Source organism: Euwallacea similis, chromosome 25 (assembly GCF_039881205.1).
Source record: "Euwallacea similis isolate ESF13 chromosome 25, ESF131.1, whole genome shotgun sequence".
Taxonomy (NCBI): Eukaryota; Metazoa; Arthropoda; class Insecta; order Coleoptera; family Curculionidae; genus Euwallacea; species Euwallacea similis.
The window spans coordinates 2,686,333-2,713,329 of NC_089633.1; the positions used below are offsets into that span (position 1 = coordinate 2,686,333).

The 26,997-nt window shown below is 35.1% G+C and overlaps 1 protein-coding gene across 5 annotated transcripts in view; it reads left to right on the top strand.

The window, feature by feature from the left end:
* The window catches only part of LOC136416847 (transcription factor hamlet-like), a 61,180-nt gene extending 53,107 nt beyond the window's left edge, over window positions 1–8,073 (top strand). For all 5 annotated transcript variants that reach the window (XM_066402218.1, XM_066402220.1, XM_066402219.1 and 2 more), the window contains 3 exons: window positions 3,457–3,559; window positions 5,256–5,583; window positions 5,650–8,073. In XM_066402218.1, the coding sequence (XP_066258315.1) occupies window positions 3,457–3,559; window positions 5,256–5,583; window positions 5,650–7,431 (2,213 nt within the window). In that variant the 3' untranslated portion in view covers window positions 7,432–8,073. The remainder of the gene's footprint in view (window positions 1–3,456; window positions 3,560–5,255; window positions 5,584–5,649) is intronic.
* Window positions 8,074–26,997: the final 18,924 nt, after the last annotated feature.

The following is a 26,997-nucleotide window of genomic DNA, read 5'->3' on the forward strand; positions in this document are numbered from 1 at the left end:
TGTTTTCCATGTCCTGTCAGGGTTAATGTTTTTCTCAAATGTGCAGAATGGGCTAACGGGAAATCTTAGTTAAGGATTTCCACCCCATTTTGAGTTTCTCTAGTCTAATTGGGCAGTTACCAACTGAGACGTTTTCTGCAGTTCACTTAAACTTTCCGTCCTTTCGTCGGACTTAGATCGTTAGGACCTCCTACTCGGGGACCTACCCAGTCGGGGTTCCCCAGTCGGACTCGGACCAGCCAGGGGCGCCTGGTCAAACGTCGAAATTTTTGAGTGAAGTGCAGTTTTTCACTCAAATTTTAAAAAAATTGAATTTCATTATATATGAAATTTCTGCCTATAATTCTGTCGCAATTGGAGGTAAATTTGTTTTCTTAGTAAATACAAATTTGCTTCTCAAATTACACAACAGTCCCCTATCCGAAACTAATACCAGATTTAAACCTTACCAACTCTCCTTTATTTAGAAGAACTAATTAGGACAAACGCTTGAATTTTTATAAATAAATTTATGAACTCTAAGCCACTTTGGTGTGTCAAAAATTGGAAAGCTCGAACAGGTTCGAAATAACCTGCAGTTTTTAAATCAAAAATAGTATTTTTCACACTGGGTTTTTTTTTCATTTGTGAGTTAGACACTTCTTATATTAAATTTCAGTCACGAGCGACATGTCCAATTGACAAAAATTATAAATGAATATACAATTTTAAATCGAAACATCCCATACAAATTCATATCAAAACCTCCAGAATGACTTTAAAATGTTTGTCAAATGCACAGCAGCTGATCGCTGATTAATCGGATTTGCTTTTAGCTTTTGTGCGACCGCGGGGGGTTGTAAAAACAACCCCCGTAACACGGCCTTACCCCTTTTCTCTAATGATTCTCGCCAACGTTACATGTGTACGGGGCGTGTGCGTAAAATTACCCGCGATTTTATGGCTTAAAGCGATAATAATAGAACGAGTTTTTCATGTGTTAGCGGTTTCTATGCGACTTTTTTTATTATTGGTTATCGATGCACCCTTTACAACTAATAGTTGCTATTAGGGCGGATATATGAGATTTATAGGCCAACAATCCCTTCTCCATTGACCTAAATCTGTGTCCAAACTAACTTGAACGAAGAAACTGACCCAGAAAAGGTTAATAGTACCACCACCACCACCGCTAAAAGCAGTCATGGTACAAGCAAACAACTCCCCTGCCCATAATGTGTGAATTAAAAACTTTTAAAGTTCAGGGGGTGAAAACCCTTAGCCGCTCGCACGAACGCAAATAGAAAAGGGCTTATTTCACTCCATTTGAAATTGAGATGTAACTTTAGATTGCCCATTCATGGGGTACCCGGATTAAAACTGTTGATAGATAAAAATACTTGATAATATTTAGACAATTTCATCGGCTATAGAGGATTAAGGTGGATTGTTTTTTGAGTTGCACGCAAATTTATTGAAATAGATTTGGAGTGCTCTAAACCATCAGATAAAGTTGTGTGTCCCTTGTGCCATATGGCCCCCTTTTGTTTTTAACCAAACGTTATGCAATGAATATTTGATTGGGGCGTAACGCACCGTACCACCGACAGATGTGTCGGTAAATACGGTTAAACTGACACACCTGACTTTACCATCCAACCGTCATGATTTTCGAAGGGATTTAAGGCCAATTTGTGTGAATATATTTAGACATATAAAATGAAAAAATTGAAGAAGGAATTAGGCAACACAATACAAAAAAACTCCAGGAAACATAAACAAAAACAGATTATCGCAGCATTCGGAAAATCTTCTGGAAAATTTACACAATTGCAAAAATTCTTAGAAAAGAAACATAGATTTGAAAAATGAAGAGTACAACAATATTTCTTTAAGTTTTGGACTTAAAAAAAAGATACACAAAATTGTAAAAAACCCACACTAACCAAAACTTCCATATTTGGAAATTCATCGAGAGGAAATACCAAAGGTTTTTAGAAAGTATGCAAAATGTCTTACCCAGCAGTAAAGCGACAGTACTGCACAGTCATGTGAAATTGTTAATTAATTAATAATCTTTTAATTGGATATTTTGCATTTCTTTGGGTACAACATTTTTAACTCGATTGTCGGCAGATTTAGAGCTGCACACTTAGAGAGTGATTGAAACTTTTTTTTCGTCGACTGAATGCAATTTATAGAGTTTTGAAAAATGAATTCTGCGAAATTTTTAAAAAAGACTTCTGCGAAATTTTAAAATAATTCTCGGAGGTTTTCACGTGTGGAATGTGTCAGATTGCCTTTGATAAGTTAACTAAGTAGTATCAGAATCAATAGTTACTTGCATTTTGTATTTTGTTTATTTGTCATCTCGGAAAACCAAAACTAAATTTTTTACTAACGAAATAAGATAAGAAAAAGTGAGATGTACGGTCCACTATCCGGTTTATCTGACTGTACAATTTTTTGAGCTACAACCTCCTCTAATTGTTGCTGCAACAGAAGAAAATCTTGAAGGTTGAGGTTGTATATTTTGTTCTCAATTTGCTAGAATTTTACACTCAAATACTGATTGTGAATGCCAAATGATTAAATTCATGTGCGTGATGTAACAAACGTTAAAACCCAAATCGGGCGACAGTTATCAATCAGGATCTAACGTCAATTTTTTCCGGGCATTTGCCGGAAGCTCACCCTCTCCACATCCCTCATTTTAATAATTAAACTTCCCACCCTTATTTAACACTACTGAATCATTTCTAGTGCTCTGACGATATGTGAGAGAATTAACTTTTTGTCAATACTTAATTATACAAAATTTGCAATTAAACTCCCATCCCTTGCACAAAGAAGCATTTAAAATTATTATTAAGTCTTAAAGCAAAGACAACGCAATTAAGTTTCTCTTTCTCCCTAAATTAACAATTACTCTACCACGAAAAATACGTCATAAACACCTCTAGCCGAATCAACGACTCCGAATTTACTAACTCCCAATCCATCCCCCACCATTGGGACTCACTGACCGACATAAGTGATAATAATTATTGAAACAGGGTAAAAATGTTGTGTGTATATCGTTTGACCGGGGTTGGAGGGGGTCATTTGGTTCAACGCAAAGTGATATCGCCCTTTTTTAGTGCTTTGCTCTATTCATTTAGGGGTGCAAGGGTGCCGTGGGTGCTGTATTGTTCTACAACCTGTTGATTTTCGATGTGATTGTTCTTCACGGTCAAATTGCTTCGTTCTTGGTATGTTAAAAATTTTTCAGATTTACCTTGAAGTTTCTCTACAAGTTATGGCCCTTCCTTATCTCATAGATCAACATGCGGAATATTTTTAATATAATATATATATATATATATATTATATATAAATATATATAATATATAATAAATATATGTTTTATAATAATATATATATACATATATATATAAGATATCTTTATTTTTGTGATTACGTAACATTCTCTTTTAGCCTCACAACATAGCGAAACGGTTGACGAGCGTGAGGAAGAGGAAGACGACGACACTCAAACCAGATGCTACACCTGTGATCAACCATTTAGTGATGTAGATAAGTAAGTTGGGGTTTCAATCCTTGATTCTATTTTAAATTGAATTTAATGAGTTTAATTTGTGTGGCCAATAATAATAATTGTTGTGAATTTATTTAAAGTTCAATGTACTGAAAGATAATAGTTTGATAAAAATAGTTTGTTGACCTTGGTGATTCTGCTAGAAAAATAGATACCACCATGATTATTGTAGTTGAACAGGAGACTATGAGGAGAAAAATAACTTGTTTATGTGGCCTTGTTATTGACATAAGTGAGTTTATTAGACTGATTTTTCCGTTGATGATGTTATTCTTGCTAGGGACATGGTTAGAATGAAGTGTGAGTCTAAAAATTTCCACCTCCCTCTAGTCATTTTTACTATAACGTAAGTCGATAGACTTAAAGAAGATAATAAAATATCAAATTTAATTCTCGAACAAGCGTGAAAAAATGTATTAACGCTGAGAACCGTAAACGGCATATTGCAAGATTTCTTTATTATAATTTTTTTTGGAAAGGATAATATTAAAGATTCCGCAAATTCACATTTTCCATAGTGCTTTCCATAGCATTTTTAATATATAATTATTAATATGTAATTATTTTCGACCTGCTTGCCGTACTTCCCTGTTTTTTCCACCTTGGCCACCGTTTGTTATTTTAATACGAAATAAACATGATGAAATGATGCAAAAAAGGCATATATTCTTCTAGGTCTACGAATTAAGAAAAAAATATTTCATAATTTTTTTTATTTAATGGCTCGTAACTTAATTTGCGCACTCTCAGTTTTTGGTCAACAAGAAAAAAAATTTTGCTTTAATGCATAATGTTAAAGAACCATTTACATTATACAAATTTATAGTGATTTTTTATTTATTTATCTATATTATTTGTAGTTTGCAAAAAACCATTTCAAAACCAGGGAACTAGGGGTTAATCTATGTTATGTATGTATTAGTATACAAATTTTAGAAAATTTTCTATTATCTCCGTACATAAATCTAATCCTTTTTGCAATATACCTGTCAAAATCAATATTATTTTATACAAATAACTGACAACACAGGTTTAAACCAAATTTCACTTAATGGTACCCAGTAAGACTAATATGAATGAGCCCAATGAGTTTCACAGTTTTTTTAACGCGGAAAATTAATTACGATATCCTAAATCATGTCAACTGTTATCAAAAGTTAGAAATCTTCCACACGAAAACCAACAACCATCAAAAACTCACCACACTCATAAATTGTGAAAACTTCTGAATAATAGATATAACCATGTTGGATACGGTGTCTTATCGTATCTGATTAAAAGTCTCTATAGTCTGTATTTTTTTTCTAAAAATCTTTCATTCACCTGAAATTTTGCTTTAGAAAATACATTGATACTGTACCGAGTTTTACTCGAGAACGATATTCACAAGAACCTTCATATAAAGGCTCGATATAGTTTAGAAAAGGAACTAATCGTGTGAACATCACCAGATGGCACTGCGATTAATAAAAGGAGTACATGTCGCGTGTGAATCTCGTAAATAATTTATTAATTATGGTGCCTTCCAATGCACGATAATCCATCACCCACTTTAGTGGTCGCTTTCCCGAAACATTAAACCAAACTATCGATGTGCCCAGCAATATTATTCAGCAGCCTTTTATTAATGCCCTTCCGAATCAACGTTATCAGCATTCTCACATGTAAAATTTTCCAGGTTAGACGAGCACCTAATCCTAAAGCACCACCACCGGAAAAACGAGTACCAGTGCGATCTCTGCCCTAAAGCCTACTCTTACAAGCCCTGTTTGATCCGACACAGGGCGCAAGCCCATGGTGAAACCAAGAAGTACCACTGCGAGAACTGCCCTAAGGTTTTCACAGACCCTAGCAACCTCCAAAGACATATCAGAACCCATCACGTGGGAGCACGGTCGCACGCATGTGCAGAATGTGGAAAAACCTTCGCCACTTCATCCGGGTTAAAGCAGCATACGCATATTCACTCGTCTGTCAAACCTTTTCAATGCGAGGTTTGCTTTAAGGTCAGGAGAAATCATAAATTTATGACACTGATAAGGTTCCTAATCTATGATTTTGATTCTTTGTAGGCTTATACGCAATTCTCAAATTTGTGCAGACACAAACGCATGCACTCAGACTGTCGACTCCAAATCAAGTGCGCAAAGTGCGGTCAACCATTCTCCACTGTTACGTCTCTCTCTAAGCATAAACGATTCTGTGACTCAACTGGACAGCCACCCTCCCTGACCTCACCCCCTCAGCTTCCAATGGCCAGTAGCTACCCGTTCTACAGATCCCCTCTCCCATTTGCCCTTCCTCCGCAATTTCCCAACTACCAGATGCAAGGCATATTTCCCACTACTCCTAACCCCGCATTTATTAACCCTTTCTTTCTGCATCAATACCACAATGCTAGAGCTGAGGATGATCATCAGATGAAGATTAATAGGAGGGTAGATGAAGATGAACCTGCGTTGAAGAAGCGCAAAGTGGAAGACAGTAACGAAGAACATATAAAAAGGTTCAAAGTTGAGGCTCCTGAAACTATAAGAGCTGAATATGAACATCAAACGAAGATTCACAGGGTGAAACTGGAAGATAGCGAGTCTGCGGTGAAGAAATGTAAAGTGGAGGAGGGCTCTAGTATCCTCGCCCAGCTGCATAGAGTTAAAGCAGAAGAAGAGTCTTTTAGGAGAGTAAAAATGGAAACTCCTGAGGCTATCGAGGCATACAAGGAGAGGTTCACGCCCCCAAGATTGCCAAGTGTGGTGGAAAAAATTAGTCCTCCGACAGCGGAGGAGGCGGATTTAACTCCATCCCCTGCAAGGCCTACAGCTTTCACTGCAACTAGAGATAAAGGAAGAGAAGAAGCTCCTAAAGATTTTACTATCTCCAGGCCAGGATCTGCGTCAAGTCAAGACGGGGAACAGCCCTTAGATCTTTCTGGGTGGCACTCTTCATGCCCTACTCCAACTACGAAACGGAAGGTGGAAGTTGTCCCTAGCCGGACCCCAACACCACCTACAACGTCCGCACTAATTGAAGTGGAGGAGCAAAAGAAACCCTCCCCTATAACACCTCCCATGGCCTACCCACGACCGACTTACCCAATGATGCTGGAAATGTACCGAGCGAATTTTCCAATGTTCCAGCAGGGCAACGATCGGTTGCTCCCATTTGCGCCTCCTAGGTTTCCATTCCTCAACTCTTCTTTACATCAGAGACTTGACCTTCTTCGGCCAGGCCTTCAAGGTTTCAATCCGGTCAAACCTTACCACGATGTTATACACCATCCGAACCCAGGCAAGGTCAAAGATCGCTATGCTTGCAAGTTCTGCGGGAAGGTATTCCCGAGAAGTGCCAACTTGACTCGGCACTTGCGCACGCATACTGGAGAACAGCCCTACAAGTGTAGGTACTGCGAACGGAGTTTTAGCATTTCTAGCAACCTGCAAAGACATGTAAGAAATATTCACAATAAGGAGAAACCGTTCAAGTGTCCTTTATGTGAAAGATGCTTTGGACAACAAACTAATTTGGATAGACATCTGAAAAAGCATGAAACAGATGACGGGAATGGGGTGGTTGCAGTGGCGGATTCTCCAGGGAGCAGTAATGAAAACGAACGTGAAGAGGCGTACATTAGGTTGGATGAGATAAGGAACTTTGTTGGGAAAGTCACCACTAATGGGCAAGATTACTTCAATCCCACAAGACTCTACACACCTCCCTTCCAGAGCGATATAGATGTTGTGGGGAAAGACGAAGAAGAGTCTGAAGTTTACTCCACAGAGTCTGCAGAAGATTTCTCTAAAAAGGAAGCTCCAGTTGGGGAGGCTCTAAATAATAATGAGCAGCCTAGTAGATAATTTGAGTAGCAGCGTCCAAAATGCAACTGAGGTAGAACTAAGCATATTATAGGAGCCATCTGTGTTAATATTTAATGTACGTAGTTTTGGTTGATTTTAATTAATTTATGGTACATATCTTAGGAATAAGGTTTTTAAATGATTATAAAATTTTTTAAAGTTCCTACACCTTCGACTTCTTCGTCAGCTTAGAGGCGTTTTTAGCACTATTGTTAATGAATAAAAATTGTCACCGCACTTGTATAAAATCACCTTAAAATAGATTTAAGACATTTAAGCAGTATATTTGAGACAAGAAATGGTTTGTGTAAATAATTTAGGATTTTTCAAATATTTTTATTCATTTTACCTGTTACAATGAAATCGTAATTTTTGATGATTGTTTTACGCTATTATATCAAAAAAAGTTTATAAGAAATTTGTGAAATTAAGCCAAAGGATTTTTATTTTGAATATTTTAGGTTTATAAATAAAATGTATTTTTATTATTATTATTATTATTTTAAAGGTACTTAATAAGTATGATACACGTATTATAATGTACTTAATGGGACTTTCAAACGCATATTAAACAGTTTCAACACTCATGTAATTTAGATATTCCACTGATTGTAAAACTATCCGAAAAATAAACTTTATTACAATGACAGATATGGAGATTTTTTGCAATTTGTAACATTTCAGAAATTAACAGGGCTTTGCGATTAAAGGTTAAATCATTTTGTGCTTCTCAAAAGTTCGTTAAAACTATCCAGTTTCTTAGATTTACCCTATTTTGTGAATATTTTCTTTTTCAAATCAGGCCAATCGAGTTCCTTTGTTGAATTTTAGAATAGGACGAAATGATTTGGATTTCAGAGGTGCAATTTGTATTGAAGAAAGAAAAAAGATAAAAAGAAGAAAAAGATAGAGGTGGATGTGGTCTTCGCGAATTTCTTTGTGAAACTAACAAAGGTATATCGTCAACAATTTTCTCATAGCAACAAGCAACAATAAAACAAGTGGTTACAATATCACAGATTTCAGCAGGTATTGCTTCAGAAGTATCTACCATTAAAATGAAATTTGACTTTGAACAATCAGATCTTCCTCTTAAATTTATCCTGATTCACAAATTCAAAGTAGTTAGATATATATTCGGTCTCATGCCAAGGACTGTTCTACTCCTTCGGGTGTTTTTCCTGTTAATCACTGCCTGCATACGAATTCTTACCGTATTTGGGTAACCCTAATTAAGGATCAAACCTCGTAAACTACCAGCACACCATTCATACCGAAAAATCGTGCACCTCATACCTCCACTAATTAGCAAGAAAACTCGAGATTAAGAAAAGGTATAGACAAATCTACTGTTGTAGATATAGCTCGTGTACATCGCGTGCCCAAGTAAGTCGTTTGACCTACATTTTGACCTTTCACCGTGTTGATACCAAGACCACTCCCCCGAACACTCTTTGTGAGGTCCGGGACCGAGGCCTCGAGAGAACATTAAGCGAAGATTAATGTCTAGCATAGATTTATGTTGAAACGATTAAGACAAAGCCATCTCTCATGTAGTTCGACTTCAGGTTGGTGTCCATTATTGGAGCATATGAAAGGTACTAATTTAGAGTTAAGTCATGAGTAGCTATATATTTTTGTTACATCAGTAACTTATCGTATGAAATGAAATGAAATTGAAAATCATAGGTACACTTCAAGATATGTTTAGTAATATCTTGACTGAATGGTGAAAGTAAAATTCTTTCTCTCAGTATCTTACAAGTCTGGGAGATCCAGATCTGGTGGTCGTACAGGCCATTAGGTAAATGAAAGCTTATTCAAAGGTTCTTAGTTTGGTAAAATGAAAATCTTTGATCAAAGGTCTTTTATTGCACTTGTAGATAGTTGATTAACGTTTCTGTGTTCCCTGCATCTCTTACGCGCATATTTTTTGATGGTGTGCTGGATACTTTTAGGTGCTATAAATATTGTGATCTAGATTCCCAGACTGAAATGCTATATATTACGGTTAATGCATGCATACGTACCTAGATATCGTGTAATTTAAAACGGGTATGATGAAATAAGCGCGAGCGCTAGAATGATCGTACCGTAGCGTAGTACCCCGATAGACGGGGACGTTTTCCTTGAAGTCTGATTGTCCAGTAGCCAGCACGCGGTGGGTGGAGTACTTTCACCGAGTAGTACCCGTCCGCCTGTACGTCACCAAGGCCACGCTAATGCACTGCGAAGGTACCTATTATTGCAGCCTGACGCCTATAATTTGCGACTTGTTCTAATGGCTCATGTTAACACCCTTTATACATATATCTGTTCTTCCAGGTATCTAGCTCGTTGAATGCGCATCGACGTTAACTTCAATCGACTTCTGGTTTAACTGCCTCTACGATCCATATTTTCCTCAAACTAGAAAAAAATTAAACGAGCCTTTTCATTGTGGGGCTCGAACAGGCTCAAGAGCAAAATAATTGGTGATTGCCACAAAGATGCCGCTCTGATAGCACATGACACTAACGGGGACCATTTTGTGCTAAATAAGACGTTTATACGAATGTAAAAAGAGCGTTTCTATAGTGCATAGTAATTCTTCAGCGACTTGCGGCTGGCTTTAAGCATCCCGGTAGGAATATACGTCTGTGGTGTTGTTTAGACTAACAATTGTGTTATAACTTAGTTTGAGAGATTTTTTGCCTTGGAGGATTTGCATTTAAGCGGCGAGATAAGCTGATAGTAATTCGTAAATTACGACTTTTTAAGAACTTCTAGAGAAGTAACTGTACATTTTGCTGCTCAAACTCAAAAATTCCCATTTTACATCACTGATTTTCTAAGCAAATGATAGGAACCTTAACTCTTTGGACGTAGTATAATCATTGTGGCCCTCTAATTCCACCTCTCTCAACTTAAACATTCATTTGGCAATAGCAATTACATAAGTTGCACTTTGACCCACTTACAGACACATACAGTAATACGGAAACTCCCATCTAAACAGTGTGAAGGTCTCAATCACTGTTTCTAATTGACTTGACCACGCCCGAAATATTTACTGCACGTTGATAATCACTCAAAGATGATTTATTTAAAATAAATTTATCTCCACTGGGATTCAAGGTCTACTTTTTTTCAAGTTTCGAAGGTTCGTGGTCGTGTAAACGGTAGGATATCCATCTGTATCCTCTATTATGTTTATTGGATTGTCACGCATTTTTCGTTTTGCTTCTGAGACTACCATCATAACTCCATGTTGGAAGCAGACATGAAACAGTGGAAAACTGCTTTCGAATTCTCAAGAGAGGCGTCAAGACAATGAGAAAAAAGTCCACCTTTTTTTCATTTCTTTATCCACGTAACTCGTATGCAAGTTGGTGCTTAACCGATGCGTTTCCCAAACGTAGTGATTGATTGACGCACAAGTTCAACGAAGATTGGTTATCGAGGGATTTTGGGGGCAATTATGTCTGAAATATCGACTTGTTTTTACAATGCAAACTGTGCCAAATTGAAGACAGGATTTCTGAATATAAAGTGAATAATCGTCTCACATACATGGAATTTGACTGGGGGAACAACCAAAATAAGACAAGTGTAGCGGTTGACACAATCGATGCTGTTTTTTAGGTTTTGTTTGATCCACAATGGAAATGCTGTTTAGGATAAATTAAATGGTTAGTAGTGTTCTCATCTGAACAGCGTAGAAGAATGCAATTCAGATATCAATTCAGAAGTAGAACTCGTTGGTGGATTACTATTTCGCAAGTTTAAGAAACATAACAAAAATTGCTTAAAAATTGCATTAAAAAGTTGTCAATTTATTCTTTTGACTGTACTTGCCGACTGTTGATATTCTGGGAACATCAACAGTCGATGGACCAAGTAACCCAATACTTTTAAACTCGTTTCCCGCATTTGCGGGTTTGTCCTTCAGTGTCACGGGCCAGCTCTCTCTGAAATCTGAACATTCAAGATTCTAAAGTAGAATTGGAGTCTCTTTATAGATATTTCGACTAAACTTCAATTAAATAAGCATAAAAAATTAGCCATGTAGTTTTAAGGATGAAATTATCGTCGTAAAGAGTGATCAAGTGCATCTCAGTCGACAGAATGGGCTTTGAGATGCTAAATGATTGCATATTAATTAAAGCTAATTTTCTAGGTAAATCTAGTTTGAACTATGAAAAACACTACTCTGGAATAATTACAAATGAAAAAAGTTGAATATTTTGAGTTATTTATTGGAAATTACTAATTCGGCATCGCAACATTATTGACGCAGTTAAAAAAAAGCTAGACAATGTTGGTCCATATACAGAGTGGCCCTTTGAAAATGAAACAGACCTGTTTGTGTCCAGGAAATTCTTTTTTCTATAAACACTGAAACACGTTAATTTTATTTTTTAGGGGAACATTTTTAACACTGACAAAAAGACACGTTAAAAAAGATTTATTTTACAAAAAAATGGAAATCAAAACGAGTTCTTATCAGATTTACTGAAATATGTTTTTGCTATTTCAAGTCTGAATAATTTTCAAATGACGCGATAAAACTTAAAAATATAAATTACCCTGAATTCAGGGAAGCAAGGGTTTTCAAATGAGGTATCATTCGGCCAATATCCCTATTAATATTTTAGCGGTTGTAATTACGGCTCGAAGTGTAAAATAATTTGGAAGTAAATTTTATCGCAAAAGTTGTCTCCCTTAAAAATAAAATTGACGTTTTTCAGTGTTTATAGAAAAGAAGATTCTTGGGCACAAACTCGTCACTTTCATTTTTAGTGGGCCACCCTGTCTTTTATCAAGTCCACAGAGAGTGTGTTATTGAAAATGGAAAAACTTTAAATGCCAGTTTCCTCTATAAACTTTCAAAATATGCAGGCTAAGAAAAAAAACAAAAAACATCGAAAATTACAGAAATGATAACTCTTTTAATGGTACACTCTGTATGTTATTGCATGTTTAGAAAGCTTGACAAAATGATTTCAAAACAATTAAAATTAGTTTGTATATTCGCATAAACGGGGATTGACAAATTCGGCTGCACAGTTTGCATTTTTAGAAAAGGAATAGAGGCCACGGTAGCGTAGGCGGCCATGCACAAATTCCCCTACTCGCTCTAAAAAATAACTAAATTTTGCATCAACAGCTCTCAATATCGTTAAGGAAGTTTTTCTCAAGCTTTCTAAATACGTAATACAGGTTGGTCTATTAAAAACGGCAAAGTTTCGTTGCAGCAAACAAACCTTGAACTGTGGCCGTATTGTCACGAATCAGCTACTAAACTTTTGCATTAAAAAGGAAAAAACAAATGGATAGAAGATTATTAATTATAACAAAGCAAGTCATCTCCGTACCCGGAAGCAGCGTCTATACTATTGAATAAACTAAGACGTAATTTCTAACAAAAGCAATAGTTCAAGCTATTGTTACTTCAATTTAAAAATATTAAACAGTAATTAAACTTTCTTCCAAAGTGTTCCATAAATAAACCCACTCGGAGGAATTACCATGATCCCAAGGTGTGAAATACATATCATACAATTATGTGGCGCTTTTTTCAATACCAGCTACCGTGACATGTGCAACATTATCCGATCTAGCAGACATACAGAATGTATATTCATAGGAGAAGAAAAATGTAACATGTTATTATTTCAGAGGCGGAAAGCTGTTTCTTGCACTGTAATTAACTTATGTAAAGGTGACTTTAATTTGCTGAGACAAAATCAGCAAAAACCCGATTCTAGTGGTGAACAGTGGTCGGGATTTTGCATATATGATAATAATTTGCCGTAACATTGGCAAATAGAGCGGTTAAATTATGAGTAAATGCAAGGTGAACCAAAAAATTGCTGTTCGGTTTCCTTAAATGATTTATTGCACATGAAAGGACAAAAACCGCAAAATAATGAGGAAACGTCTTTGTGGCAGAAAGGTGACAAGTTTTATAGACGATTTCCTCACCAAATTGGCCTACAAACAATCAGATTGATGATGACCAATGTAATATTTCGGTTATTTTCATGACAATCTATTATTGTTATTTAATCGAGCAGTTAAATAAGCGTGATAATGGCACAAAAAAGAGAATTTAGAGAGATTGTGTTGGATGATTAGCCGCAAAAATTTGAAAGGCACATAGCTCAGATGCCGTGGTTACGTATGCGTAAACCTATACTAAGTTGTGGGAAGGATTGTGTGCGAATTAATACAATATTATGGAGTTCTTAAATATCTCTTGTAGCGAGTTTGCGATGCAGTATAATGCATATTTAAATTAGTTACCCTAACAGCTTATCTAATTACGAGATTAGATACGGAGAGGCGTCGCACGTTACCGAGGATCAAATTGGTATTAAATTGAATAGGTTTTTATGGACTTACATAGGTATAAACCAATGTGGAAGAGCCTTGAATCTATTCAAACTTTCCCAATGAGATTGCCAATGTACAGGGTGTCCCTTAACGTCGTGATAATATTTCAGGTTGTGCTTCCTCAGGTCGTTTTATTAAAAAAACTTCATGTGTATGTCTGCAACGGCTCAAATTTTTTAGCTACAGGATGTTGAAATTTTTCTTTTCAAATAATTATTTTTTAATTTTTCACAAAGTAATTTAGATATTACCCACAATTTTGGTGTGAGTTAATAGGACATAAAAGTTCGTCTTGTAATAAGAAAAGTAATTCTATTGATTAAGCAGTGGCGTTCTTGTATACATGTCTTCCGATATTATTTTCGAAAAAAGTGGATCGCCACTGACATTTTTTCGCAGGAATATTTTCTATGATTAGGTTGGTCAATTCTACATGAAAAAGATCTGTTACGCTCTTCACGTTAGACGAGCCGTTCTTGATTAAAACAATAAAAATCGTCTTAGCTAATTCGTTTACATAAGAGTTCATTGTAAATTATTATTTTACATTAAATATTACATATTCCACAGTTTATTATACCAGACTTTTTTCATGTAGCACTGACAAGCCTAATGCGAAAAAACGTTCCGCGAAAAAATGTCATGGGCGTACCATTTTTTTCGTAAATAATGTCGGAAGACATGTATGCAGGGAGGCCACTGGTTAAGCAATAGAACTTCTTTTCCTATTAAAATACGGGGTTTTCTGTTCTATTGACATACACCAAAATTGAAAGTAATATCTCAATTATTTTTGAAAAATTTAAGAATAACAATTTGGAAAGAAAATTTCAATATTCTATAGGTAAAAATTTGGGCCATTGCGGCTATATGTTCATATCAACGTTTTTTCATTAAATGACCTGAGGAATCACACATTGAAATATTAGCACGACGTTAAGGAACACCCTGTATATTACAGGCGGCTAAAAATTGTTAAATTGATACAAAAATATAATAAAATAAAGAACAATTAAATCTGAATGACAAAAGTAAAAATTACCATATATATTCCAAGACACCAGATTTACTGCTGGCTGTCCCATTTTAACTAGATGCTATTTAGAAATGTCGGTAAAGCACGAAAAGGTAGAAGTAAATTATTAATTAGGGAATCTAGAGCATGATGGGTTAGGTAATGGCAAAAACCTTCAAGAAAAGCTATATTGAAACAGATGACGACAGATGTTTCGGCTGTGATTTTACTCAGTATGTCTTTCATAGGGCTTAACAGTGCGTCAATTCTAATTACGAAACTATTCGTCAATTCTAGTTACTTTTTAGAAAACGAAGGCGTGGTTTTCATATAGAAAAAAACCATTTCATTTTGTTTGGTGTGTAAATCATACTTTAAAAACACGAACAGTATACCCTTCAATAGTTCTCAGTTTTACAATAAAAACTTTCATATGCTTTGTTGGCAGCCGATTCAGAAACGCAGAAAATTGGTTTATTAAAATTAAAATTCACGTGACCATAACAGTCCTTTGGAGGCTAATGGTAAGCCAATCGCATTCTAATGAATATCTTACCTTCAATTTCCGTATAGATCACATAGCAGCCTGAGCAAAATTGTATCAAAATGCATTATAGGCGAACATGTAAAATGTCGTTTTTTTCTGTACGAAGAACGTGTTTTTGTTCTCTAAAAAGTTGCTTTTCGTAACTAAAATTTACGCGCTATTAAGCCCCCAGAAAGGCATTTTGGATTTATAGCTTTTTCTAGTACATTAAAACACTGTATATAACTTTTGGAATGCTGAAAGAGAAAGAACTCTAAGACTTATTTATAAGAGGGTCTAACCGTTTAACTCTTTTCTGAAGAAAATTTTCATTCTTTTTCCCATTTCTGATATTTCAATGATTATTATTTGCAGATTTTCATATCTCAATTAATGAATTGTATTGAGATTGTTAAGTTTAATATGACCTAAGTAAATGTAAAATACTTATGCCTATTTCAGTCAAGTCACTATTCCGTTAATAGGACAACAACCAGCCTTTCTAAAGTGCATTATTTTAATCCGATTTGTAAAAATCAATCATTTCATTAGACTCATGCTTTACGTTAAAATTTGCACTATTCACGACATTATAAAGGCAAACAAGGAACAGGTACGATTAAATTATACTTCAAGAAATTGTGAATAATATAACCAGGACCAAAATAGAAATCTTGGTCTTTTGCTTAACAATCTAGAAGTAACATCATAGAATGAAGAGAACATGTCTTGTTAATGCATTCAGAATCGTTCATTAATGACCTCCATACTCCATGTGTTCGTCAAATCACATGAGCGCTTAACTCACATGACTGCTCTTTGCACCTGTTCAATCCCCCACACTATGCTTGAGGTCTCTATCTGTCACTTATGAAGGTTCTAATTTTTGATTAAGTTTCTGATAGAAGTGCAAACTCGCTCATATGCAATGTATACGTTAAGCGCCGCATAAACGGTAATAGGTATAATCATAAAGGCAACTTTGTATGTTATAGTGTGCGTTTTGCGCTGTATAAACTCAGCTTAATACTAAGATAAAATGACTTAAATTTAAATTAGATATCTTTATAATTTTATTAGTTTTGGTTTTTTCGCGATGCAGCCGAGACTAAGGTGTTGTGACTAACACGTATATTAATGATCAATTAATAATCTCGATTGAATATTAAACCATCAAGTGAGTCGTAGCTTTGTAACATTTCTTCTCAATCACATGAATCCGAGGAATAATGCTGTGTCATTGTTCATATTTTCTTTCATAAGTATTGTTTTTATGTACCAGTTTATGTTCAATTTGATAACACTAAGACTTAATTGTATACACTTCTTTCAAGGCTAAGTTGAATTTTAAATTTAAGATATGTTATTTTGCAAAATAACCATTTTGAGTAGAAGTGGATTTTAGATTCAAGGCATACCGGGTCTAAAAGTAAGATGGGTTCAAGACATTCTGTAACAGGAAATTTACCGTCCAAATTTCAAGTTTCACCTCTCATTAGCTATCTGCTGTCGGTCGTTCGCCACTCGTTAACAAGACGACATTACTGAATGAAGGTTATTAAATAGAAGGTCGTTTTATTACTTAACAATTTTCAGTTGGTCTCTAAATGGAGAGGGGAGCTTCTGTAGCGCCTATTAACTAAACAGATCCTTTCAAATTCACACACTCTCTCTAAGATAGTAGATAAACTTTAATTTAGTTAGTGATCACAATTACTGAGCTACGGATAGTTACGGATTATGATTCAGTTATGATTTTGAACCAGAATGCACATGAGTATCCCCCACGGAGCAAAATAACATCTACCATTGAGTCCAAATTGGTGAGGCATCCCCGAGAATGATATGCCTACCTTGCGATTCCTTACATTTTCGCTCTATTTTCTCTATTATCTCAAAATGCCCGTTTACCTTTTGGTCACACGCCTTGACCATGTTTCCTCTAAGCTTCTTGAGGCGCAACCTCAATTTTCTTGGAACTTTTCTGACTGATAGACTAGTCTGCCTGGTCTAATAGTCTTAGGATTTATTTCTGACCATCCGGGCATTGCATTCGAAAGAAATGTGAATCGAAAAATGATCTTCTCTCTAATATAATCAACAATATGTTCAATGATCTTCCAATTCCTTTCCCTTTCACCGAAGAAGATAATCCTACTGTTTACAAAATTCATTTCGTATCCTATCTAAACACATTATTCCATGATGTAACATGGATAACAAAATCTTAACAGTCCTTAAAACGTTATATTTGAGCACAATTTTGCTACATATGGGCATTTGACTGGCAATTATTCCTAAACATATACTTACATGCTACATATTAAGCCCGCTTTTTCAACGGCTCATTTCACTCGGTTGAGCACCAAACTCAGCAACGCTAATGAGATAATAACATAACTTTTCGCATTGTATGTAACATGGAATGCTCCTCATTATCAAGGGAAAAATCGTGACGACATTTGATATCATATATAAGCCGGAGGAAGTTCCTTTCATAACACTGCCAGCTGCCATCATAAAATATGGTGGATGCTTAAGTACGTGTAGAAAAAAGTACTGTTATATAAATAGATTCTAAACAGAAGTTAATAATTATTTTTTACCATTTGCAGGTAGCTACTTGTGGATGTAAATTCGTTTTGTATGAGGCGGAAAAGAGCATAATATAACCATGGGCGCCCATTAAAATTGCTCTTCTCCACCGCAAATCAAAATGAAAAGTAGACATTGCAATCCGATTGCTAAGCTACTTTATACGATATGTTTGCAATTGGAGAAAACGGTCTTTAGACCGAGATGCTTTCCATCATAGCGTTGCTTCATGTTGCCAGATCATGCAACTCGCTTGAAATTCCCTCATGTCATCCTTCAAATAACATATTGAAAAACTTGACTCTGAGACATATTCTGACTATTGGCTCGAATTAATAGTGTCACGATAGAGGAGACTGGCAACGCTGAAATCATATTATACATATGCCATCGCGGTCACCAATCGGGCAACGTTTAATCATCTCCCAGTCTTCTTCCTCCTCGATGTTCTTCTTTTTGTTCTTCGTTCTTCTACGATTAATAGCAGAACGCCGCGAAATCAATCGTGCATCGCGATACTTGTTAGGCCGATGTTCATATGTCGTTAAAAGTCGTCATGGCGACCAGGGTGATGAGCTGAAATCGCTCGACCACCCACCGTTTGTACTTTGATGTCGAGCCTCTGAAGCGTCATCTAACTGTAGATGTTTACTTAGTATTTTGGGTGTTTAATTATTGCTATTTGGGCTCTCAGCATTTTGGTACTTTCGGGATAAATTTATCTATGGGCTCTTCAATAGGAACATTTTGTTCTTCAATTAAGTGCCAATTTTAGCCACTACACCAAGTTAAAATTTAAAAAATTTGACATATTTTCTCTTACGAGCGCATTTTCTAGCTGAAGTGACATTTTACTGCACGCGTGAAATAAAAAGTTTCACTGTACTCAAATCAAAGTGACATCTGTCAGTATTACAACTTTTTGAAGGTATTTGACGTTGACATGTGTGCGTTAAAGTTTTTTACCGCATGTGTCCGTGTGAAGATTTTAGTCACTTTCCGCACTTATTAGGCAAATAACTGTATTGTCACGCTACGTCAGCAGGAAAGAAGAAATCACGGTTCTTAATTCGGACTGAAAGCGGGTGCTACGTTATGCTTCATATACGTCTATACTCCGCCCCCCACCGCCACAAAAGAACCAATAAATACACCGGGCTGTCGAGATACCTCTTCAGTCAATGTCATGCGACACGGCAAATCCTTTCGTTCGTTACCTCATCTTTTTTTATATTGTTCCCCGGAATTGTAAAGGAAACGTCACAAAGCAATTTAATTTGGCCTACGGTTTAAATGTTCGAAAAATATTTTTAATTCTAGGCCTGTTACGGGTAAGCTGACACTATTCCAATACTTGTCATATACCTGTAACATGTCCATCAAATTAACATGAAATTCCGTCATACAGAGGATTAACTGGTTAAAATGGGTCAAAAGCAAAAGGGAAACATCTGCAATTGTGAGCTCTGAATAGACAAATTTTTTGCCTAATGAGTAAATGAGACTAAAGTGACAGTTGTTCAGTGAAACCATTGGCAAGGAATAACTGCAAGACAAAGGAAAAATTACCAAAAAATATTCATTCTATGGAAAATGCAGACGAGGGACCCAATGGTCCGGTTCAAGATGTGAGATTGGAAGAACTCATCAGTCGGTGGAGAGAATCGCGGTGAACATTCGGAATGATGGAAGCAAAAGGAGGAATGAAAAGCATATACTCATTGACAAATGTAATCCATCATATAAACTATATGATGCTTGACTATATAACAGCTTATTTAATAATTCATAGTATTGGGCAGCCTGGCGAGTAGAATCATCTTACATAAATTTATGTGAGCGCTCGTCGTAGAAGAGCAGCTGGAGTTCCCCGTAATAATTTTAATAAAAGACAAATTTTCTTGATCTTCGAAACTAATTTTTGATCTAGAAGATGGAGTCATCCGCGTACATCCTACTTTTTCGATTTGTTCGAATTTGCTCGAAAACTTCAAGAAGAGCATCCCCATGTTATATCAATAGGTTTTTCCAGAAACGATAATTTGAATCAGAGTACCTTCTATTGGTTGATTTTTATGGATTGAGTATCATCGAGGATTGGTAGAAAATCAGCTTATGAGGATCAATCCGATCCAAGTCTAGAAGGCTTCATCGACGTTTTATCCCTCGGGACAGTGCTGAGTCGGCGAAGGATACATGGAAATTTCGAGGTTTTTTAGTGGGTAGGCGCAGTAGGCGGATCTCACATTATCCAGCCGCCGGAACAACAGGCTGGATGACTTTTGAAGATTTTTTCTCGATAAAAGGCCTAGAAGGCTATAACAGTATCTGCAATGCTTAACGGTTTGTTTAGAGATAAATGAGCAAGCAGAATTGTCTAAGATTTCCTGAGAAAAGAATCGAGTATTGAAGAGTTATGGAATATTTAAGCATGAAAATAACTCATAGCATAGTAATTTCGCAGTGGAGGAAAAGTGATCGAAACGATGCCAGCATAACTTATACCCAGAAATTGATTTCATATTAAGATTAACTCTTCAGGTTCTCTTAACTTTTTGTAGAAAAATATATCGAAGGTAATATGAATTGGTATGGACCTGTGGATTATCATTTCACCCTCTTTTTTAGTACACTCATCCTAACTAATTGAACGAATTACCTTACCAAATTTTCTACTGCAATCTCATACAATATGAATTATCGACTGTCCATTACCTTATCGACTTCTAGATGGAACAATCCATTCATCACTTCAACCGTATGCAAATCCAACAACAAAGCAATTCCCTGACGTAATTCACTCAACTTTTCTATCGTGATAATACTTTGCTCAAACGATATATTAATTGTATTGTCAAGAAAACCGAAAAGCGTAAAGCAAGTTGCGATACCACCGTATATTTCACGTTACCCAACGGTCCAATTTTTATTTTCCTATGCCGGTATTAAAGTGGTACTAGCTGAGAACAATAATAAAACAACAAAGCGACAAGTATATTACTCCTTTATTGCAAAATTACAACATCGGTTGATGCAGATAGAATTCGGTGTCAAGGATAGACCCATTTGTCATCTCATACTTGACGCCAAACTATTGTTTCCTGGACATTCTATCTAATCGAGCTGTTGATCAAAGTTTTTGATGTCCAGAACCCTCAGTATAATGCACAATTGAAACATTATGGTCGTTGAAAGTAAAACGCATTGTTCACCACCTCCAAACAAGCAATGGTAGATTTAGATTTCATTAAAGAATTTATTGTCCAGCCGTTACCCGTGGACACCAAATTTGGTCACAAATAAACGTTAAGCTGGTCAGTTACATGCACATACAGTTATACGTTATAATGCAATCTCTGTAGGCGTAGGTGGTACTGCTCGATACGGTTATTGCCCCGCAGTACCTGGTGACTTCAAAGTTTCAAGTGGGCATTTACATTAATGGTATGAGTTTTTGCAGACATCAAATTAAATTCCAAGATTTACTGCCATTTACGATCGAATAGTTTTCCCGTTCCGTTGCGAGAAAGAAGTGATAATTTTATATTGGATTGCTTTGAGGTGCTAGATTCCCAGGATTTTACTGTTTTCAATGAGGATCGCTCTTTAAGGCAAAAAACTTTACAGTGTCTGGTCAATTTAACGTATTTTTCTCCATGCGTAAGTAGCTGAGAGGAGCGGCACAGTACATTACATAAATATCCTCTAATAAATTAGCTTAATTTAAAACCGGATATTTTTCTTCTTAATTTGTAGGCGGACGTTCTTGCTGAAGACAAAACCTTCGGGTATAACTATATGGGACTCTTCAATTCGCTTAATGTACCCATTAATTTAACGTTGTTAACAAAAAGAACAATGTTGGTTCAAGCGATTTTTATCTTGCTACATTAATTTGTAAGCCGGTCTAGCGAGATCTGAATCGTATTAATGAATTTGTTCAGCCGTTAGATTTATCATTGCGTTTATACTATTTAAAGGCAATAAACATTCTGTAACTTTTCTGGTTTAACATATTTCATCCATAATATACAGGGTGTCCCAGAATGCGGGGATCAGCGCTTAACCGCATACTCTTGGTCAGAAATATATTGATTCATTGTGATATATTTATTCGAAATTGTCTTCTGAAGATACAACCTTTGAAAATCTCACTTTTTTCAATGCTTTGCAGATAAGTCGAAAACGGCTATATGGATTGCAACGAAATTTGGTATATAATTTTTCTGTTTCTCGGGGCACATTCGACGGGGGTTATTATTCTAGAACCATCAGGGGTAGTGGTCAATTGCTAGAAGATCGAATGTTAAATACACCAGAACTTTTTTATTCACTCATGAAGACGGTTGATTTTTTTTAATGATATTCCCAGTCAGTTACGTAATTTTTTTATCTCTTATTGAATTTTGATTTGGAACCTCAATTAGACGAAAACAAAATGTAAGTTTTTATTTCGATTCTTGGAAAACAAGTTACAATGAATGTGATGCCATTGTTGTGTAATTGACAAGAACGCTGTCACCAGCTCAGTTTATTGTTGACAATGTCAATGAATGAATGAATCTGGCAATTCAATAAGAGATTAAAAAAAGTTACGTAACAGACCAGAAATTTCATAAAAAATATCAACCGTCTTTATGAGCGAATAAAAAACTTCTGGTGTGTTTAACATTCGATCTTCTAGCAATTGACCACTACCCCTGATGGTTCTAGAATAATAACCCCCGTCGAATGTGCCCCGAGAGGTAGAAAGATTATACACCAAATTTCGTTGCAATCCATATAGCCGTTTTCGACTTATCTGCAAAATTTTGAAAAAAGTGAGACTTTCAGAGGTTGTATCTTCAGAAGAAAACAATTTCGAATAAATATATCACCATGAATCGATATATTTTTGACCAAGGAATATGTGATTGAGCGTTAACCCTTTCATTCTGAGACATCCTGTATATGTATATCTTGCATAGGTGGCCGTTAAAAAATTGTAAGATTGAGAATGATTTCGTTTGTATCGTTTTCGAAATAGAAAAATCTACAGGCGTTTATTGAATTAATCTATGGCGTTTGCTCTGAAATTTCCTAATTTATCTCATAAAACAATAGAAAATGTTGAGAGCAATTTATTGCTATAAAATTAATAATTAACGTTATTGGGTCACAATACCAACTGTCTCCGTTGAAAAACATTCTGAATGACCTAGTGTGCTCTTTAGTGTAAAATTTTCTTTTCAATCTGTTCGCGTGTCTTGCATACTTATATGAGTAAGAAAAATTACACTCTAATCAAGGACTGATAATATTAATTTTCTCCAAATTAAAATATTCAATGAATCAAGTTACAATTTCCATTATATACTGGATGTGTCGGAAGGATCGCGTTAACCGTCAGGAACGTATTGTACATGAAAAATAAATGTAAAAAAACTCAAATATTATTCGATTTTCATTTGTTTATAAATTATAGTATAAATAAAATTAAAATATAAAATTTTAAAAATTCATAAATTTCATAAGAAATTTAATAAAGAAACATTTTGGTTATCATAGTGTTGTGTCAATAAATGCTCAAAAATACCGCTATTGATTTTAAAACATTCTTTACTTCGTCTATGAACAACATTTGTTGCGCTCCTGTTTGCTTCATATCAATTAGTGATTCTTGAGTCCACTTTCATTCCTTACTTCATTTTTAAACCAGCTCCGCAAATAATAGTCTAATGGTGTGAGGTCTGGAGATCTTGGAAGCCAACTAATAGGACTACCGCGACCAATCCAATGTCAAGTCAGTATCAGTACCACTAATAACAAAGGTACTTTAATCATAAATAGAACGGTAGTTAAAAGAAATTATTCACGCTATACCTTGTAAACAAATGAAAATCGGGTAACAACATTTGAGTTTTTTTACATTTATTGTTCATGTACAATACGCTTTTGAAGTTTGGCACGATCGTCCCGACTCACCCTGTATTTAACTATTACTGTATTTTTAAAAAGAAAAAATAATAATAAAGGAGGGTCAAGGCGGCAAAGTTTAAATTAATTTTTTGGCGTTTATTTTCCTTTTTTCTCTCGCTTTCAACATTTTGTTTTCACCTATTTGTTTTCATATATTTTGATCAACATGTAACTCAAAGGAAACCGCAAAACCTCACCAGAAAGTTGCGACAAGCCGAAGTATTCACTTTGTAAGATTTATTGAAAAAGTCAGTGTTGTCTATTGTTAAGGAATTTTGTACCACAATGCTAATCTGGACAATTGAAAGAAAAAACAATGCATGCCACTGCTCTTTGAAATAAAACTTATTCTTTCAAATCTGGATTAATTAGGAAAAAAATCTCTTAACCTTTCCGACTATGACACACATATTTTTAAAAAGAAATTAAAATGGTTTTAATATACATATTTTCAACAACGGTTGAATACCTATTCAACTACTATTGAATTAACAAAATCTTTACATCAGGGGGTTTGAGAACTGTAATGTATGAAGATAGTTCATCGAAAAATAAGAATAGTTTGCTTAATAAACTTGTTCCCAAATATTTAAAGATGAAAATTCTGAAACAGGGTGCTGAAATATAAAGCTTTAAAACCCTGTATCTCGAAAATTACATATTTACAGTTTATTAATCAAATTCAATTTCGATTTATCTCGTTGATCTTAAAAATTCTTTGATGTTTTTGGTTTTACCTTTTTCATAGATCTTATAAATTCCCTCTTAATTAATTAAAGTATATAATTCATAGTAACATCCGGATCTGCTACATTTTATTCTATAATCAAATGCCTTTTTTGCATCAAAATAAGGAATATCGATTGAAGAATGCTGTAAGGAACTATTCTCATCGAATGAGCTTTCAAAGCCATTGAAATCAACCACTGATGTTTATTATGCTTCGAAGTGCCGTTCTTGAAGCAATTTTTACTTTTGTATTTAACAGTTATTGGAAAAATTACATACATTTCAACTATGAAAGACTAGTAATTGCTTTACAGCGGTACGTGTTTATTCTCAGGCCAAACAATAATCAACGAGTATCAATGTTAATACCTTCACATATAGAAATTGATATCTTTAATTTTTACCTAAAATACAAAACCCTATCAATTATTATAAGCCACTTATTACAAAGACATTTAATTTAATTGGAACATTTTGAAATAGAGCAATAAATTTTCCCGACTGAGAAACGATGGCAGATTTCTCGTATCTTATCCGTGTTAGCTGCTTACCTTATGCAGGAAACGCTAGCATATAATAACGATAATTAATAGGTAGAGTCGATTATTTTCATAATTGTGCAAGTAAAGGCTTGTAGCATTAAGATTAGATTAACCACTTACTTAACCACAAAAGAATAACGTATGGCCGACACTGACATTATTCTCCGAACAAAAGTCCCCCATGATTTGACTTCTTGTAGCCGATTGATGAATTGATTCAAATTGAGGGTCAGTATTAACTATTAATCTACTTATTACTCATTAAAATAAGTCCTTATATCAACGTAAATAAATACTAAGGTTAATCGATTAAGTTAAAAGTGGGAATAATTACTTCTCGGTTCTTGGGAGAATTATTACATAAACGTGTCCTCAAAACCCTTTCTTTTCGGAAAAAAAAAACTGGGATTATTAATGCTTCGGTCACATCTTCATCGATTAAGTTATGTAAGCCCGGTGCAGCAAGATCAAAAACACATCATAAATTGTCTTGCCCAATAATAATTATTGCAAAGTGAGCCAGTAAACTGGTCCTGAACTTAAGCGCATACACAAGAGAAAGGTCAAGAAGATTAATGTGTCTCATCATGACGAGACCCAGAAATAATTACCAAAGTGATTACTTAACTTTACCTTCGCTGATTCTGGTTTTGGTGCTGGTTGGACTTTTGGGATAATGTATGCTTGATTTCAAGGCTGGAAGATCTCTGATATATGAGCCGATTCGGCGTTGTAGTGATCTTGTCCTCTCATGTATGTCACATATATTCACATTGATAATGCAAGTTTATTGTTACTTCAACTTCACCTACTGCCTCATTTTCAACATGTATTAAAATCGATTCAACATTTCAAATTTAATATAGAGATTTTCTGATAGGAGAATTATCGTTATTATGTAAGTAAGTAGCCTTCCTAAATATCTCTGGTAATGATTTTGATTTGCCCTACCAAGGCACCTACCTACCCTAAAAATAAAATATTAATATACAAAGAGTCTTTAGTACCTGTCAATAGACTGCTCCTTCCACTTCATTTCATTCGGCAAAATTCCAAAAATATTCGTCCGGATATTCCTGTATAATTCAAGAAATCATTAATAACATCAGGGCAATAAGTATCAGTAAGCAAAATGTCTATAAATTGCAGTGTGTGCTGTTCAAACATTTTTATATCATCCAGAAAAAAACTTCAAGATATCTAATGAGAAACATACAATGGATTGCATTACATCTTAATATATTTTTTTAGTCACCCCGTACGTTTAAAATTGTGATTAGCCTATACCTCTGCCTCCGTCTTGTAAGTTTTGTATTTAAACAGTTCTTCAATCTTTACAAGTATGTGTATATGTATATATTCAAATTCAAAATTACATCACTCCAACTATTTGCGACTCTATAAAATGCAAATTCTCCTGAATGAAGATGACCTCGAATGCCGACTTGCATTTTGTGTGCAGAAACCATCATTTATTCTGTTTTTACATCCTTAAACGTATGGATGGATGACAATTTGATATATTTTCAACAACATGCAGCAATATTCCATCACATTTTTCCTGTTCTACTACTAACACAATAACGCTCATCTATGTGAGTGAATCGGAAGGAGTTCAGTAAAATGACCAGCAAGATGTCTTGATCTAACACCTATTGATTTTTTTCCGTCAGTACTGTTGAATTTTTCTTTTTTTGATGACAATAGCATTTCATACCCAAACTGCTTTACTAACCTTTAGCAACAATTTAGTCAAATTGAATTTGTACTATATGTATATCCTGATTCCAGATAGGTATATTTAGATCAAGAGAACAAACAAA